The sequence below is a fragment of the Tyto alba genome, unplaced genomic scaffold (genome assembly GCF_018691265.1).
Source record: "Tyto alba isolate M040663 unplaced genomic scaffold, T.alba_DEE_v4.0 Super-Scaffold_28, whole genome shotgun sequence".
Classification (NCBI taxonomy): domain Eukaryota; kingdom Metazoa; phylum Chordata; class Aves; order Strigiformes; family Tytonidae; genus Tyto; species Tyto alba.
In genome coordinates this window covers 17562182-17581264 of record NW_024881302.1, presented here as the reverse complement: position 1 = coordinate 17581264, position 19083 = coordinate 17562182, and the positions used below count along the sequence as shown (strand labels likewise).

The 19083-nt window shown below is 42.8% G+C and overlaps 1 protein-coding gene across 3 annotated transcripts in view; it reads right to left on the bottom strand.

Annotated features, from left to right (window-relative positions):
- DNAAF8 (dynein axonemal assembly factor 8) overlaps positions 1-19083 on the bottom strand; it is a 94443-nt gene that overhangs the window by 7520 nt on the left and 67840 nt on the right. For 2 of the 3 annotated variants that reach the window (XM_042798815.1, XM_032995396.2), the window contains exons 24-30: positions 17607-17660; positions 15353-15522; positions 9868-10063; positions 6128-6222; positions 4512-4632; positions 1698-1915; positions 15-100 (exon numbers count right to left, since the gene is read on the bottom strand). In XM_042798815.1, the coding sequence (XP_042654749.1) occupies positions 15-100; positions 1698-1915; positions 4512-4632; positions 6128-6222; positions 9868-10063; positions 15353-15522; positions 17607-17660 (940 nt within the window). Of the gene's footprint in view, positions 1-14; positions 101-1697; positions 1916-4511; positions 4633-6127; positions 6223-9867; positions 10064-15352; positions 15523-17606; positions 17661-19083 lie in introns of those variants that run through there. The other variant, XM_032995398.2, reaches the window with a different exon arrangement.

The following is a 19083-nucleotide window of genomic DNA, read 5'->3' as shown; positions in this document are numbered from 1 at the left end:
TTGTCCTCGCTTACCTGTCCAGCAGGGAGTCAAAGCAAATGACCGCATTGTCTCGCTGTGCTGCTAGCACCAGACACAAACCATCCATTAAGAGGGAACACTACAAAAGAGGGAAGAACAGAGCTTTGGTGTTGCTACCCACTTAAACGTCCGTAAGCCTCACCAATGACCTGCTGACAGCACAGATAACTGCTTGTGTGCTGTGTGAGGGGACAAAAGTCACAAAGCAACAGACTCTTTCAAACTGAAAGAGTGTCATATCTGAACCGCTAGTTCTCCCACTCCTACAGCATACTATTATTCCTGTTCCATTCTCTCAGAGTGAAAATAAGCAGGTGACTTAGGTGTGTTACTCAGTCACTAAGTCTGTTGGAAGCAGGAATACGGAGGTAACGGTAAATGTCGAGATACTGCAGCAGAAAGACTTATTAGTTGAAGGAGCCCATCTCCCTTTTGGCAAGAGAAAGCAAATGCCGTAACGTTCATCTTTGGCTCAGTAGTGCCGGACCCCCCCGGAACCACTCCAGCTCTGCCCAGAGTCATTCATCTCTGGCAGAGGGAAGTGTTTCCATCACCAGGAGAGCAGTGCTGCTGCCATAGCTCTCATTCCCACACGCTGATTCGCTCTGTCCTTCCTAGAGAGCTGTGCACATTCCTGTGTGCAGAGGGATGGCATCATCAGGGGAACCGCAGGAGAAGAAAGTAGTGCTTAGACTAATTGGATGTTAGATGTAATTGCTATTCTATACAGATGTACTTCAAAGGGATGCTGTCAGTTTAAAAAATCACAACTTGAAAAGATCTTACCTGTTCAAATTACAGATAACACCTAAGACTCTTATAACTGAAAGGCTGGAAGCACAAATGTTTGTATTTTTTCAGAGGGGCTGCTGTGCATCTCTGACAGCCCTTTGTTGGTTGCTACTTCCAGCATAAGTAGCTTCCCCCCTTGTTTACCCTGTGCTCCTGACAGTACTTTCTTGCACATTCTACCTTACTGCTTTGCCCTGGTAAGGTTCCTGAAATGGTGGGCTTCTCCTACACCAACTGCAAAGAGAAAAACAGTCTGGGCCAGATACTCTGCTGATGTAAAGCAATGTGTCTGCTCACCCCAGAAGCACATCTCATGCTTAAGCCTCGTGAGCACTTGCTCAAACCCCATGCTGGACTGCGGCTTGAGCTGTCAGCACCAACTAAACGAGAAGCAAAATGAAATCTCTGCCTAGGACTCCAGGGCACAGCTCAAAAAGTGGAAGGGTTATTTAGCATTGCAGAAGAGGATTAATGGGGTGCGATTAGAGGAAGGGAAATAGAAACTGTATTTACATGGAAAACCAAGACAGGATAGAGCAGCACAACATACATAATAGCGGCAACTCTGCACTGATAGGTGAACGGGATAAAATGTTGAACAGGGATATGTCATTCATGTTAAGGACACGTTCATGTATAATGATGTCAAGGCTGGGTGTCAGTGAGCCAGTGGAGATACAGGAGGACAAGGTAGGAACTAGCTAGCAAGGCACGTTGCCCACATTACTTACCAGTGGTATCAGAGCTCAGATGCAGTGCTGTGCTTAATACTGCTACCAAAGCAAGTTTGCTCAGAGCTAGCCTGGATATCTTAGCACAGCATGGCATTAAAAAGCTCTTCTTTTGTGTGAAGGAAGCAAAGCACAACTCCAGCTGTTTCATACCTTTGCTGCAACACTGCACTTTGCCCTGCTTAGTGTCTCGGAGATGCAGTGGGCTTGTGGTGCATCCAGGACAGTGAGGCGTACTCCAGTTACCGTGAAATCTTTGCCAATAAGCCGATCAAGCAGTTCAACATAAGGTGGGTGCTCTGAACCCCGAAGGATTATCCCAGGCAATACGAAGCAAGTGGTTTGGCAGAGGTTATCAAGCAACGGCTGAGCTGATGGGAAAAGATCAAAACACAACAGATGCTTGTTTTATACCTACCCCCCCACGACTGTTAGCCCTCTAAGCAATTCTTCCCTGCCACAGACAAGTAACTGGAAGACCAGAGGCACTCAGGCACCGTTATATCATTTGGGATGCTCACAGATGCAATTGCTCATCCCGAACTGTCAAGCTGCTGTATGCCTACGTGTACGTATCTGGAGATCACAAGACAGCAGTAGTGACCCCATTTCAGGAGTCAGACAAGGACAACTGCTGGTTTGCTACAGGACATACTATTCCGTTTAATTTCTTCCAAGCAAAGAAATCTGTTAATCCAGCTGCTTTTATAAACCAAAATGTAATTCTGATCAGCATACATAAGACTTAATGTATTTCACATTTCCCTCATGATAAATCCGTCTGTCCATTAGGCAGCAGCTTTGTGATAATTATTTGCTGAAAGAAGAGGTTTCTTTGTGTGCAAGAGCTACCTCTAGTGTTCAAGATGAGACCATAAAGTGAATGATGTGTCTGGCTTGCTGGAGGCGTTTACTATATTGTGCCTGACAGTTCAGAGATCACGTGTACTTGCTTTTCCAGGACAGTAACTCTTTGAGATACATTTTCTGAGACACAAACACATCGAGGATGTACACTGGCTTCATTTTTACTCTACTTAGACATCTTCAAAGCAAGGAGATCCCCATGCAGTGGGAAATTAGGGGCACATATTTTGAGATTTGCTCCCAACACTGGCCTGTATAAAGCTTGCAGAATACCTGTGCTCTCTACACAACAATTTCATGTTATTTTATGTTATTTTATTTTATGCAATCTCTTCTAAAAATCAAGAAGTGCTTCAGCCACAACAAACCTGTGCTACAGAGCCTGGTCCTTTCCCATCATACAGGAAGTTGATGGAGGAAATACCCTGCCTGTCAGCAATGGCAACACAGGATAGTTTGGTCTGGGAATACCTGCAACTCTCCTCTCACTATAGCTTTGTGCTCTGAACGCAGCTTGAGCTGACATACCCCACCAGAAACACAACGCTGTGATCACATCTCTGCAGCTGCCCAGATGAAAAGGTCAGACAGCTACATGCAGAACAGCCTGGTCATCTCAAAAAAGCTGCTGTTACATACACACAGTTGCTAAGCTCTTGTTTCAGGACTCATACAATGCCTTGGGAATGTCAGTAATGTTGGAGACATAGGCCTCGCCCCTCACCACAGGCATCAGTTAAGTCTTAAACCTTCATGCAGTCAGTCAGTGATGTATGAGTGTGCAATGTGAAAAAAGGAGCTTGCCTGAGGATCTGTGATTTTTGTAATGATCATGAAGCACCCGTCGGGCATAGCCCAAAGCCAGCGTAAGCCAGTGGAAAAAATTAATTGATAATTACCTTGGGGAAAGTCACTCTTCAGAGATCCCCTACACAAAAGTGACTTGGTGCCTACCAAACAGCTATGCTCTCATTAAGGCAAAAGCCTTGACTTACCACCATCCTCTGCGTTCATACATGTGCTGTCTCGTGCACCTGCTGGTAGGGGGTCAATGGCCAAAAGCCCTGTATCAGTAAGGGTTTAAGGTGGGAGGTGACTGTCTGTAATTCTCCAGCATTTTTATCAAACTCTTCTGCCATTCTACAACAATCTTGTGGTTTTACTGCTGGGATTAACAACTGTAGCTATTGGGTGTAGCACAGGAACATTTTCTCAGCTGCCCACCCTCCTGCTTGCCTGTCACATCAGAATTCAAGCTACAGGAATGAGAATGACCCAGTTCCAAACTAGTGTGCTCCTCAGTGAATATCACTTTACATGGTCACTGCTTGTTTATAAAGGCTTGGGATCAATCCACAATATCCCGACATGGAAGCATTCCCATGTGTTAGTTACAGCTCCTGACTGCATCACAGCCTGTGTTGTATACATGCCTACCAAGTGAAATCAACAGAAAAGGCCCAGAGAAACTGCAGGCTTCTGTGGGAACTGAGAGGCTTGCTCAAGCTTCAATTTCAAGTCAAAGTCAGACCAGTGATAACTGGAAGTCATTTCAAGCTGGCAGCTGTTCAGCAGCTAGTGGGAACTGAATGAGATCTCGGTCCAGTTCCTGAGAGTTAGATGTCCACGCTGCCAAAAGCACTCCCTGTATAAATTGTCATTTATCTACTCACAGAACAAAACGTCTCACAAACGCCCATCCCTACGGTGTCTTGGCCTCTCCCGTGGCAGGCTCTGAATGTACAAGCAAACCACCACGGCCACGTTGGTGTTGAAACACATTGTAAAAGTTCAGCAGAATATGTGCACTGTTGCTTAACACTAGCTGTGTTGACAGTGCTTGCTCTTTTGCTGGTGGTAAGGTCAGCACTTCTGAACGGCCCTGTATTTAAACTCATGAAAGCACTGGCAGTGGAAAGGCCTGGCAGGTAAACAGTTAAATGGCTGGACTCCACTGGAGCTGTTCTTTGCGGCTCGGAGTTGTCTCTCCCTTCTGAAAGGACATCAATATCAAATCTCTCTGCCACCAGATGGTTTGTCTTGCTGTCCAATTAATCAATAACAGTCTCAATCCATAACAAGGGTTACACATTTCCTTACCAAGACTGCACGGTTGCTCAGAGCCCAATAAATTGAGTTGCCCTCCTGTTTCACGTTTTATGATCTTGCGCCGCTTGTTGATTGCCAAACTGACTATGGGGTCACGTTTCAGGTTATAGATCTGCCGGAGGGAGAGAGAGGCAAGTCATGTGAACACCATTACCTGATCAGGAAGGATAACGCTTCTTAAGTATTGATTCAGCCAAGCTGTGAAGCTTTTGTTGGTGTTGTGTACTTCTGTAATTGCCAGCCTAGAAAACACCTGCTTGTCTAGAGATACAAGAACATTTTGCATGCAGTCTTTTTTTTTTATTGGGGCTTAATGCAGTACAGCATCTTGTCACCCTTTTAAAGGTCCTGTATCCAGATACCTTTCTAAGGTCTCTGCCCCAGCTTTTCAAGGCCAGAAACTCAAGGACTGTGGATATCTGAAATCTTTATCCAGTGCTACACTGGTGTGTAGCGGCTCCCTTCTGTCTCTGAATGAACTGGCACATTCACGTGTCCCAGCACAGCGCAGTCATGGTGCTCTGGGCTGAGTTGCAGAGGGAGACCATCCTCATTAGTGAAACATATTAGAGATGTGGCTGTCTGCTTCCAGTTCCAGAGCTCATCTCCTTGGGCTAACTCAGCTGGGCCACCTCTGTGCCATGTGGATATAGCAAGGCTCAAAAATTTCCATCCCTTCACTGGGCATTTCAGATTTTGGTTCTGGGAAGAAAATGATCGGAGTAGAAACGACACACGAAACTAGTTGTATAGGAAAGACTAAATATTTCATTTTAGCCATTAGCAAATTACAGTGGCTTGAATCAGAGACCAGCAGCTACGTAGTGTGAAGGGCCAGGTGAGGAGGAGTTGGCCACACCCGTACTGGTCGGCTTCTCAGCACTGCCAACAATACAAGCCAACAGGCAAGGGTCTGAGTCTTAATGTCTCTACCTGCAGGCAGGGAAGGATGCAAGCACCCAGCAGCTCTGCAAACAGCCCGTGCTTTATAGCCTGAGAAGTCTTGCATGAGACAGCCCCACCCTTTCCAGTGCCGTGGTCTGGTACCTCTGCTGGCAGGGCACAAGGGACAACACCTCGTCACACAGACAGGGCAGCGCTCCACGCTGCGAGTGTGTGGATGCGTGCAGACTCTGTGGGAGACGTTCGGCAACCAGCGAGTTACATTATCAGTAGTCCCACCTCATCTCCATTCTTGAATGCTACAGGAGAAAAACTGGTAAAACACACAGCCTCTGGGCCAAGGATGTCTTAGCAATCACTGATGATGTCACCATCCCTCCCTGTGACCTGCTTCCAAAGCAATGTTGACTTTAACTGGGAACTTTGCTTCTAAAGTATGAGCCCTGAGCCCTCCTGAATTTACAGCACAGGTTACTGAACAAACATATCTGAAAAAGCACTTTTCCACTGAGACTGTCTGGGTCAGTGCAAAGTTAGCACGTTGTGGTAGGAGCATCCACAGGAGAAGGAAAACTTGGCAGCTGGTGAAACACAGCAAAAAAAGCATTATCTAAAGCGTAATAGGAAAGAAGTCATGGGATAGCAGGGCCAAAGCCATTGCTCTGACACAGCAGGATACATCTCAGGAAAGGGCAGAATCCTACCTCTTCCTCCTCTAATGTCTGACACTCGGCGCAGCACAGCCCTTCTGGGAAAAACAGCTTCATATCCCGGACAGCTATTTGATAGGATTTGGAGCCTGAGAGATAAAAACAATGAGAAGATCCTCTCAGGCCATGAATTAAACATTCTCTAGACTCACACTCATCTTTCTGAGAGATTGATGATGTGCAACTTACTGAAGTAATTGCTTTAAAGGCCAGCTGTTCTGTACAGTAATAGCAAACATTTAAAACCATTATATTTAGAATAGTTCCATTGCCTTCTTGGTATTTTGATTCTGTCCTGTTATCGCTCAGCTGCTTCTTCATGTAAACAAGACTCCTTCTATTTCCTAACAGTGTAGTCAAGGGAATTGTGTTAAGGAGCCTGTGAAACTCTTCAATACCAGTCCCAATCCCCCATTGTTGTTGCCTTGCTTCTGGATCACATCAGGCTAGTCTGACTGAATGGGAAGGAGCTACTAGTTAGTAAAACAAATGTGCTTAGTAACAATAATGCAAGTCCCAAATATGCTGGGGGCTCTGATTTACAACAGAAATCAAAATCAGTATGAGACATAGCTGATAGCAGTACATTCTTCTGTTCACTTACAGCCAAGAAAGGTAAATTGAGACTGGAACAGGTACAGTGAAATAACATGAGGATCACAGAAGGAGTGGAGAACCATCTGCAGAGTCATAACCAAAAGACCCTGGCTTGTTTGACCTAACATGACACAAAGCTGAGGAAGAATCTGATTTCTGATAAACACATGAAGGTAGAAAAGATCAGAGAATAAAAAAGAACTACTTAAAATTAAAGCACAGCTATTGGCACAAGAACAAAAGGACACAAACTGTATACAACTATATTTAAGCTTGAAAATGTAAGATTTCTAGCTATCAGAGCAGTGAAGTTCTGTAACAACCATCCAATTGGGGTGGATGCTTATGAAAGGGAATACATGATGGGGTTGCCTGTGAGACAATTAACTGAACTCAGTGCCTTGAGAGGTCCCTCCAGGCTTAGCATCTGAATATTTCCCTATAAAGCAACAGTGCTATAAAGCACTACTCAGAATGTTTTGAGATTTGTGGGTGGAAAATGTTAGAGAAGGAATAGCTATTTCTATATAACTGGAGTTCAGATAGATTGTCAATGCGCTGGCACAGATCCATACTCCTGGGATACAAATACACAAAACACAAATATCCTCTGAAATACTACCACCCTTGCAGGCTACCCATTCACAGAATCAATTCTTACTGCTCTTAGAGCACTCAGCCCTGTTTGAACGTTATAATTCTAGGTATTGTATAGCCAGAGTCCTTAACGCAGTAGTTTACAATCCTAAGATTGCATAAGTCACTAGTGTATAAGTTGTGCTGGATCCTTTAGGTAACTCTATGTCAAATCTTCCTTGTTTAAATCATTGACACCATTACAGAGGACACAAATGCTCCCAAAGCTAGCAATATTTTACTCTTACTTTGCTCAAGGTATAAGATGTTTAAGATGCATGTGTAAGAGCTCTTTGGCTTCAAGAAAAAAACACTATACAAGGACTTCATGAGACCCAGAATAGATGTGAGGAGTATAGATTTATCTCTGCAGTTGAGCCTCAGAGTATTAAAACTGCATTACTTGGTTCAATAGTATGACTGGAACTTGGTCTTCGTCTTACTTGAGTTTCTCCAGTCACTTTGGGAGGAAACACACAGCTAGAGTTTACTCTACTTCAGCAAGATGGCATTAACTAGAGATCTTCCTCAGATGGAGCAAAACTGAGGAAGCTTAGTATTTCCTCCCACGACAGGAAGATGGTCTTCCACAAATCCCCAAATTATTACTCATACGATGCTGAAGCTCTTCCTGATTAAATTGCGGGTAAATGTTTCACCCTTACTGGAGGACAAGGTCCTGGAGGCACAAGGGGTTATGAACATTCCTTTCCTTATGGACAGACACCTCGCTGGCATAGCAGCTGGATCAGATTCTTCGGTCAGTGACAGTGGGTACAGTAGCTACAGCTGCATCCATTTTCCTTGACTGTGCGTAAGGATGGCTTTGGGAGCCAGCCATATAGCTGGCTCCAACATGACACACAATCTGGTCTCAGAGGGCAGGTGGTGGCCAGCTAGTTCAGCTCTGTGCTCAGCCCAGGCTTAGAAGGAAGCAGGGATCTGAAGGGAATCACTAAGCAGACACCCGAGGGTGTCTCTACCACAGTGAGCTCTCTGTGACTCCCAGCGAAAGACAGGATGAGACTCAGCTGCTCTTGCTAATAGAAACTAATCTTTAACCGAATTACGTTAAGGATGGTCTAACTGTAGCATGTGTATCTTAAGTTTTGGGTATATATTACCCACTCTTAGCCATGACTGATGACTTCTCAAGACAACCCGGGTACACAATCCATTAATCTTAAGAGCAAAAGAAACAGGGGCTGATGGTGGGAAGATATTGGCTGAAGAGCCCTGACCATTTCTTTTGTGTAGGTAGATCCTGCTCTCCAGTCACTCCCACAAATGAGATCCTGTGAATAACTGTGCTGAGAGATGCCTCTCAGTTTAGTCTTGGTCCTAAGGATTATGATCGTATCGGATTAAAAAAATGGGTCTACATCAAGGGGTTGATTCTCTTCCCCAAGCTGTACATGGGGGCTACTTCATTCCCTACCAGCTCTCCTCAAAATACCACTCGATACGGGTGAAAAGACAGCACAGAATACAAGATAAAGAGCCAAACAATCCAATGGGTCTTGACAGGAAAGTTCTTCTGGAACTTGAAGGCACACAGTGCCTGCTAGTTCACCTGTGTTTATAGAAACTATTCCTTTCATTATTTTTGTATTCCTTTAACTACAAATATTACAATCAGTGCCACACTGAGGAAAAACACTGTTCATGGGCAGTGAACTAACGATGCTTAGTTCCTTAAGAACTTTTGAATTACATCCTACTCTCCTTGTAGCAATAGCCCGGGCCCCCTCCAGCAATACTGCTGGTTCTCCGTAGCCCACTCTCTCCAGCAATACTTCCCATTTTCCCATCCTTCACCCACACTCTCAGCTATCTCCCATCCCACCCGCCAAACACACACTCTGCAACATCCCAGTTCCCTCCCTGCTGGCAGATAAACTGTGACTGGTTCAGCACACTGAACTGGTGTGCCTATGCTGATGTGCCAGCTGACAAGAGCCTCTCTGAATGAAAAACAGCTGAGTTTGCCTGCTTTCCTCAGTGAGAGCAAATTTTGATTACCTCTCTCTAGCCAGCCATTAATGCTTTGAGATGTTACAGGAGCTCAGCGTGTTGGAGTCTTTTATCCCTCTCTGAAATCTGGTTGCAGTTGGCCAATGGGTTATGAAGTTATCAGGAGGAGACTCAGAAGCAGACAGAAGACAGATGGGTTCTTGGGGATAATTACGAAATAACCAAGCTAAAAGTACAAAATGACCAAGCAGTGAAGAGATCAAAGGAAATCTGTTCTGATGGAAAACAGATCTAGGGCTGTTCTTGGAATAAACCTTTTTTTAATATAACTTCTGGGAGAATTTTTCACAGATTGAGACATACTCAGCTCAGCCACCAAGAAAACAGTGAAAGCTTTCTAGGGAATAATGGTCTCTACTGTCTGACAAGGCTAGATCTGTATTGACAATGCAGGCGGTAACAGTACATAATGTATTTTTTCCATTGGCATATCTGAGCCTTTGGACTTTTCTTTTACAAAAACCTACCGTAAAATCCATTTTGGACTGTGCTGATGCCGTACTGAGCCCTCCAGAGGAATGGATCTAGCGCTTGGGCTAGTTTAGGATCTTCTGGCCCCAGTAAATCTATCAGCTTCTTCACAGCATTTGGCCTCTGAAGGCACAGCACGAGAGCAGTGCCTGAGGTAAGGTAGGTACAGTGAGCTTCTAAAATGGCAGGATCCTGAAAAGAAATACCAGAGATGGAACAGGTTATAATGAACAGTGTTGGCAAGTGCTGGGTACATCCCAGCTTTCCTTCGGCGAGACTCGTCCCTGTTTGAAGCAAGCAGATCTGCCGTTACTCCTTGCTTTTACTCCTCTTTGTAATATATGTGCTAGTGACTTCTGCAGGCAGATATTGTAGATATACATACCATGGCCACCAAGACAGTATCTGTTGTGACAGCCACCAGGTAATAGGAGGTCTAGTTCCCACCCCGAGTCCACACAGAACTCAAGAAAAAGTTAAGCACTGAGCTTAAGCCATAGCAGCTTGTGGTTTTAGTCCCCTCAGTCACAGATCAGCCAATGACAGCTTTTACACATACAAACAACTTTAGCAGTAATTTCCTAAAATCTTTAGTAAGAAAGGAAACAAAATCCTGTTCTAAGACAGAAAAGCCTTGTGCTGTGACTTGTTCTGCATATCCATACACACTAGGTACCAGAGGTAGAGTTCATTGTCAGGTAAGGACAAAACCAAATTGCTACTCTGCAGTTTAGTTGTCTGCTGCTGAACCTTGGATTTATGCAATACCCTTTTCACTTTACCTTCAGTGTGACATACAGATAGGGTGGAAACAACAAACGTTATCAATATCAACAGTCATAAATGCTCTGAGATAAGGAGCCACATTTAAATGTATTCCTCCATATTCCTCGGCTGATAGAAAATGATGGATTACAAAGTACAGAATTTTTCTTTAGGAATTCATGGAAGGAGGGACCCTCACACCCACCCTGCTGCTAGGGTCCAGCTTCTCCCAGAGGGTGGTAGCGTTTCATGCACTAGTTAGGATCAGGACTACAGAAATAGCGAGCTTAAAACAAGGAGGCTCAGAACGGGGCACTAGACAGGGGCTGAAAAAAATCAGTTCACCCTCCTGGCTTTGCCACTGGTGCGTTGTGCTTCATGACAAATTTTTCTACTTTCGCTTCTTTTCCAGGTGTGGACAGTTCAGCCTGTGACCACTCCTGAGCAGAGATGTTCCTCTTGTAGCTATGCAGGTCACAACACCCTGGGATCTTTATTTTAACTAAGGATGAGTGGTAATGATAACCAGTGAGAAGAGTCTGATTTGGAGGCTGGAGACAGACATAATGATTGAGGAGCACAGGGAAAGGCAGCAGGTGCCTGAGGCAGAAGGCTACCAAGGAGCAGCAGAGCACTCCCAGCCTCGCTGACTGTTTTTAATTAAGCAAAACCTTGGAAAGCCGGGCTTGTTGCTGATGTCTCCGCTGCGCACGAGGTCAAGGTGTCCATAGGAGCTGCGGGCTGCCTCCCCCTGCCCCCTTCATCGGAATAAAGCGGCAGGAGCCCCCAGCCCTGCCTCCCTGCTCACCCCAGTGCGGCAACACTCCTGCCGCAGGGAAGCTCCGTGCCGGCGCCCTGTGTTCTGTACAGCTTACAAACAGCAGCATTTTTCAGCTCGCTGGCTGAATCAAGGCACGGTTATTTACTTTTTTTTTCTCCAGTTTTTTGAGGAAACGAAAACAAGGGGGAAAACCACTGTTTGCTTCAGCTGAATCGCATCACTCAGCCCCCTAAAGGTTTTAATTCCTCCACTTTTTAATCTTCTAAAAGCACCAGAATATGGCAATTCCCAAGATAAAACATTCTGAAAAGAAAATCCCATAATTTCATTTTAAAATAGGGAGATAAAATACTTCGAGGCCTCTTTTGCTTTTCTATCATATGAAACCATTCACTGGCTTTGACCCAAATCTTCTCTCACGCGCGTTCCTCCTAAACTGCATTTCTAAGTAGGCTATCAATTGAAAACCATTGGCTCAATCCTGATATTCTCCCCTGTATTTGAAAATGCAAAATGATCCATAAGAAAGCCCCCCTATTCTTAAACTGGTTAGTTATGTAAGGGATTTCATATAAGTTCCTCCCACCCCAGGGAAATAGAGGGCACAGGAAAGCCTGGGATGTCAGTCACATCGCATGACTGCACATGTGAAGCACACAAAAGTTTCACAGGCTCTCCTCTGAGAAGAGAGCTCTGTTCAGATGAGGATGAGGACTTACAGCATGTCATAGTATGCTGCAAAATTTTGACATTCATTCAGTATAAGATAAAATGAACCTTTTTTGCTTCAAAATTTTTGTTAGTTTAAGAAATATGTATATAATCCACTTTCCTACGGGCCTTCTCTTTGGGAGATGAAAACCAGTGATGTGACCTCATGAAAACTTTCAAAAGGACTGGCTATAACATATCAACACTTATCCATGTCAGATACATCTGCAAAAAAAAAATGTTCAAAGACATAGTTTCTGCTAAACAGACCATAACAAATGAAATAATTTTATTCCAGAGCTGCTAAACCAGTGCCTTTAGATTTACATAACAAAACCCTTCGTCACTGAGAGGATGATGTTTCTAATTGCCACAGACAGTGTCAGGGGGTCAAGGTGACTTCTTTCCTTCTGACAGATCCTGACATCCGCCCTAGACTCTGCCAGGAGAATGGTGCCTTTATTTACATCCTGCCTCCGCACCGTCTTCAAACCGTGTCCTTGCTGATACCCGAGCAGCTGCAGCAAGATTGCACATGTGCAGCTGACTTGAATTCAGTGAGCAATTTTGTTCATGCACACACAGAGGAAGTTCCAGCTGTGCGCTGGCTCTGGAGGACTAACGGGATTAAAAAGCAGCAAAATTCTCCTTCTGTCTTTACCGTTAGAATCACAAGATAGGACTGGAGGGAATCTGTCAAGTTATTGAGTCCAGTGACCTGCTACTCCAGGCAGTCATATCAGGTAATCCCCAACAGAATGATGAGGTCCCACTGTAAAATCAAGCTTTCTAGCTAGCATCCAAACCCCCAAACCTCTGCAGGACTGGATCTGCTGGATAAGCGCAGAAAGGAGATACAGCCCCCCCGGCACAACTCCCTCTGGGAGCAGTCTGAACACAATCAGGTCATACCAGGAACTGAGAAGACAATGTCAGCTCTATTTACCTGACCTTTATTTTTTCAAATTATTATTAAACTTCAGATAAAAAGGTATTATCATGGCTCCTGTGATCGGATAACCTCAGCAAACAGCAGACCAATCCATTATTTATTGTATGCCAAAGGCCAAAAGCTACTTAGAAGCTGAATGTTAGTATTTAAGTTGAAAAAACAATCGTGTCTGAAATCATGTTGCTGAGGATATTTGTCAATGTGCATGTAAATAATACATTTGAAAGAGGAAGGAGATGCTAGGTAGTCTTGCTACCAGTGAATAAACCCCAAATCTGCTATCAAATACTATGTACATAAAACAAACTGGCACATTGCTGAGCACATGGGAGTTTTCTAGAGATTTTTGGAGATGGATTTTGGATCAGGCTCTAGGTGAGGAGATAAAAAGCTCTGGACAGGATTTCTAGAAGAGTCACACACACTGGCTCCATATTCTTCAACAGGAGATGCTAAATTTCAGCCATTTGCCCCCATATTAAGAGCCTCATTTTAAAACCAGCACTGTATCCCATGGTGCCCTAAACTGAGAAACAGATCAACAATGCACATCACTCCAGTTCAAGTGTTTTATGTGAAATTCAGCTGTGAAAAATAGTTCTGCCTCCACCAGCTGCCATTGTAACACATACAAGCCAGATTTTCAAAATAACCCAGTCCCTGAAGCATGCTGAGGCTTTTTGAAAATCTACCTACTTATGGTGGAAGCTCAGCCTTTTTCAGCCCTCATGAGTGAAAGACTTTCAGATGTGTTCTAAAAATGAGGAGCCCCTGTACAGCAGCAAGCATTTCCTACTGTCCATTCTCCCTTGCCAAAGGCAGTCTATTATCTCTGCTTTCTCACTTTCAAAACCTGCTTTTTTTTTCCCTACAAACAAAAACCCAATAGTCTGTAATTTTTAAACTCATTAGTCACCAGCCCTTCAAGGAAACTAAATCAACGCTCAACAGCTGCTCTAGTGTGTTAGAGAACTCCAAAAACAAGTAAGACAATTTTCCTGAAACGACCTCTCTTCAAATTTACCCTGCATATATCTACATTACTTCCTGTCATGTAGACATTTGGATTTTTTAAAATGTCTTCTGTTTCAGATAATCATTTAAGCATTTTTCTATTTAGTTGTATGATTAAAAGCCCTATTGGAAAGCACTTCCCCATCAATTCTAATAGCCACTATATCCCTCTTACTAGTGGTCTGTAAATATTTAAAAATCAAATGCTTTGCTATCATGCAGAAGGTATTAATTGTTCCTGATTGATGGTTATGTCAGAGCACCGTGCTGGCATGTTCCTGTCTTCTGGAAGACTCTATTAAGAATTACTACAAGAGAGTGCTGTAAACTCTCCCAACTTAACCCAAGAGCAATATTGATTATAAAGGCTTGTTTTCTGTAAAAGTTAATTGGTTAAATGTTGTCATGAAAGCAATCGAATAACAAGGACCCTTTTGTACCCCAGGGAAAAAAAAAAAAAAAAAAAATCTAACTCCTCTAAAATGCTCAGCTTTCAGTTTCCTGGATTTCACAATATCTTTACAATCATGTCAGGATATTTTTTCAGGTTGGGAAAAAATAATTTCTAATGCTATAAAAGAGCAGAAACATAAATCTATTTTAGCCAACAAAATCCACAATGCCCCACGATTTAAGAACCTTCTTATTGTCTGTTAGACATTAAAAAAGACAGTAACTCCATTTTCTCCCTTTGCAGGTCATTTTTACAGGCTCTTGAACGCATGCTCCTGGAACAAAGATTCAGCTGGATATGTAATGTAAGGTAACAGGGCTCCAGAGGTACACATTCTCTGGTAATGCAAGGAATGTTTCCCAGCTCTCAGGTTTAAACCCATGGAAGGAAAATCAGGCACGTGTGCAGGGGGTGAGGTATGCTCCTTAGGTGTGCCCTACCTGGAATGACCTTGGGGAAGAAAGAAAGGACACCTGTTTTGCAGTCAGAGAGCCAGCATTGCAAATTAGCAACTGAACAGATTCCTGGGAGGTCTGTATTGCCCATATCCTCCAAACTTTTGGTTTAAAGAAACCAGGTCTGCTTCTTTATGGCATGCGATAAAAGAAACCGTCAGCATGTCAGCTTCTTTGTGTCTGATACCGGTACAGATCTGATTGTTCTGTATAGCTCACTTCTAACAACAACTCAGAAATCCCGGATGGGAATTCTTGTTTTTTTTCAGGAATGGATTATTCACTAGCTACCATATTTCCCCACTCTAAACCTAAGTGTAGCCACAGATCTGCCAGTTTCTTAACAAACCTGTTTCACTTCAGAAGAAAGGAGTCCTATGGCAGTGTCTGGTTCCAGGTTTATGTGCTTCATCCCAACCACACTGAATTTTTCTAGGTCTAGTTTTCGGAGGATCCTTGCAAAACTGTGGCTCCAGGCACCAGGTTTGATCAGCAGCACTGTGCAAAGAATCTGGGCTCCTGCAACAAAGCACACTAGTGAAACCCAAAGCCGCTCCTAAAAAGAGGTAAAACGTACAGCAGTATTTGCTTACTAGCCTGGACAGACATCTGTAGAACAGAGTTATCTAAAAGCTGGCATGAAGTTCATAAAACTTTGAACAAAACAAGTCCATAAAAAACCCCTATGCATGTAGGATTTCTGTGGGGTTTTTTGTTTTGTTTGTTTTGTTTGATTTTTAGCTTAAAAATATATCTAAAACAGTCTAGGCTTGTAGATTATATTCTTTTTTTTCCCCAATAAATCTGCTCTGAGTCCAAAAAGTTTATGTGGCAGGTCTGTAGGATACGACTCGATTCTTTATATTACATATAAACGTTTTAAGAGGGATAAAATATTCCCTTTTACATTTTTCATGTGAATTGTAGTGATTATATGATATAACCCTTAAGGCAGCTATTAAATTCATATTCCCCACAGTTTATCTCTCAGTGTTCTGTATTTCTCTGTTAGAGCTATGTTTCAGAGAGGCACTAACAAGTATGACAGGTCCCAATTAATGTTATAAACCTATTACAAGTAGAATTGTGTTTACTAAAATTGAAATTTCAGCAAAAACTTTGCTTCTGACAAAGCTCTCCCAGCAGAGCTGCCAGCCAGGTGCAGCACTCGGTGTGCTATGAGAAACAGAAAACAAAACAGACCAAGATAGTTTTGCTGTCTGATGACACAAAATGTATTAAAAGGCAGAAAATACATAAATGTCATTTTTAAATGACACCACTTTCAAATCATTAGTTTCACTGAAGTACCTTATTACTAGGAATATAGTTAAGATTTTATCCTAATAACATCCTTTCAAGATTTATTGGCAACTGTAGTGTCAGAACCAATCAGCTAGGACCCATTAACTGCTGGTGCCTAACATGTCAATTAGCATGAAGCATGAGGCTGCTAAAATTGATCCATGATTATCTGTTTGTATATATAAAATGTCATTTTATGTTTCCTGTACACCCCACTACTAATTATACAAATGTTGATGCAATAAAGCATCAACAATGCTACATATATTTTAATGCACACATATATTTTCAAATGGCAAGAAGCATGTTGGTGATTCATGATAGAGAAATATGGGATCAAAAATAAAAAGCAAGATTACTGGCCCCCACCCTGGATATCAAAACTTAACCCTTATAGTGCGGGGATCTCTCCTATTAAAGATCTGCTATTTTCTTCACATCATTCTTGAACAGAAAGGTTTAAATGCCATAGCAACAGCCTGCAAGTGCAGAAGCAAGCCACTCAGCTGCTCGCATGCAGCGTGGCAATCTAGACTGTATACTGTGACATAAGTGTTCATTGTCCTCAAGATGTTTTACTCACCATCTGCTAAGTTTCTGGGCAAACACTCTCATTCTTGTGGTATGTGAATCACTACACGCTGTATATTTACGTACTTTAGACACTTGAGGAGGGATCTGTCTTGCGTCACTTTGCCATCTTGGTTTGGTCAAAGACAAGTGTTGAAAACAGGTGGGACACCTTGCCACCTAGAGTTGGTTTTCTCTCCTCAGTGATTGTAAGTGACAACAGCTAGAGAAAATACCACTATCAACGGCACGGTCTCTCTTGATCAAGAATTACTAGAGGTGCCTGTTTGGCAGCCCTCAACCATGCCTGATTTCCATCTCCAGTTCTGGCCTTTCCAGTTTTGCTCAAGTTGCCAGGTGTTTGTTATGTTTTTCTGCTTTGCAATATTTTTAGATCCCTTCCTCACAGCCAATTATTTTTTTCTCAAAAAAATTGTTACATAGGTTTTGATTTCCTAGTGTAACTGTGAAAAATACTGTTTACTTTATATTCTACTTATATACAATACTTTAGATATGCATGTGGCTTAAAATAACTGTAAACTCAATAGAAGCAACTACCAGATTTCCTGGCATGTTTAGAAAAGAGAGTGTATACCAGTGCCTATATTCAAGCCTAAGGAAAAAGTTGGTATAATGCTTTTGCTTATTTTTGGCTGGTACATCTAAATGAGTTAGTTCCACAAAGTCCTTATCAAACCACATTTTTCCATTCGCTCTTCTCTTACCTGTTTGCAAGTAGGTAAACAATGATTCTGCATGGTGTCTCTGGCTCTCTCCCACTGAATAAGAAAAGCAGACAGATTTGAGTAAGCGTGTTCTGGGACAATAATTTGAGACTGTTGCCATCATCTCTACATAATGCAGCCAACATTGCTATGACACACTGTTATTTTAGAGTGTTATTCTGGGACATGCATGGCTTGATTTCAGATATTCAGATGTATTGGGACACCCTGGGAGATGTCGTACTTACCACTTCTCCAGTAAGCCCAACAGCATATGCTGAAAAGGAGTGCAAGTACTAAATCATGTTGATTCTTGATTACCTTTTCTGTGTATTTCAGGGAATTGCTAACGGTGGTTTTAAGCTACCTTTGTGCTCCCAATATTTCACAGTCAAGTTAGAAACTGCCTTGTTTCTGGTGTAAGTCCTGGAAGCTCAGGTGTTTTGTTTAATGTCCTCTCTTGTGCCCTTGGAAGCAAAGAAGGGCTGTGTATTCCAACTACACGACTACTGAGCCCAGATCTGTTGTTCAGTCCTTTCCTCAGCTCTGCTGATAAAACCTCAGTGACATTCCCTGAGCAACCAGGAATGGTCACTTCAGTGGTTCTTCACAAGAGAAGAGCAGTATAAAAGGAGTCTGGTGAGTCAGAACTTATGACAAAAGCCTATATAAAAATTTTTCCTTCAGTCTAATATAAAACCTGCAGTGACTTGGAGAGTTGAGGAAAATTTAAGTCACTTCAAGGCACATGTGAATTGAGAAGTTATCTAGGACTGGGGGTGCAATCAGGAGAAGCTTGCATCAGATTGATAAAGGACTTCCTTTTCCAGTGATTGGCAAGCTTAACCGGTGTGACATGCAAGGCAGATAATAGAAAACGAAAATCTGTTCATCAAAACAAGATTACCATTCTTTTCTATTTATTACTGTCTGAAATCCATGTATTTCTGTTTCTCAGGTCAATGTATCTGGAAGGTATCTAGTCAAAGTGTTCTTTTCTTTTAATGAAACCTTTTTTTCTTTCCACATGTCTGTCTTTTATTTTGCTGGAGTAATAAGAGTACATATAGAAGGTGGAACTAGCTCCCAGGTCCTTGCCTCATAACTTTTTAGCTCACATCCTCACAGTACCACTTCTTTTTCTTTAGTATTGGGGTTATTTGAAAGAACTTCCAGGATCTGTGAGTCCCGTGGTGACTTGGATGGCACTGTAATGCAGATGACAGAGCCCCTGAGACTTAGGAAATATGCATTCTGCTCTGATCTCTGTCACCCACTTGTCAGGCAATGGTCATCAACACATTTCACCTCTTTAGGCTTCAATTACGGTGCTGTAAAACATAATGAAACTCATCTTTTTTGAAGTCTACATCTGAAAAGGGCTGCTAAAGACCTGGCATTAACTACTCTTCAAGCCTACATTCTACACCAGCCCTAGTTAGGTCATCCAGGCATGCACAGAAGAATTGTGTAGAAG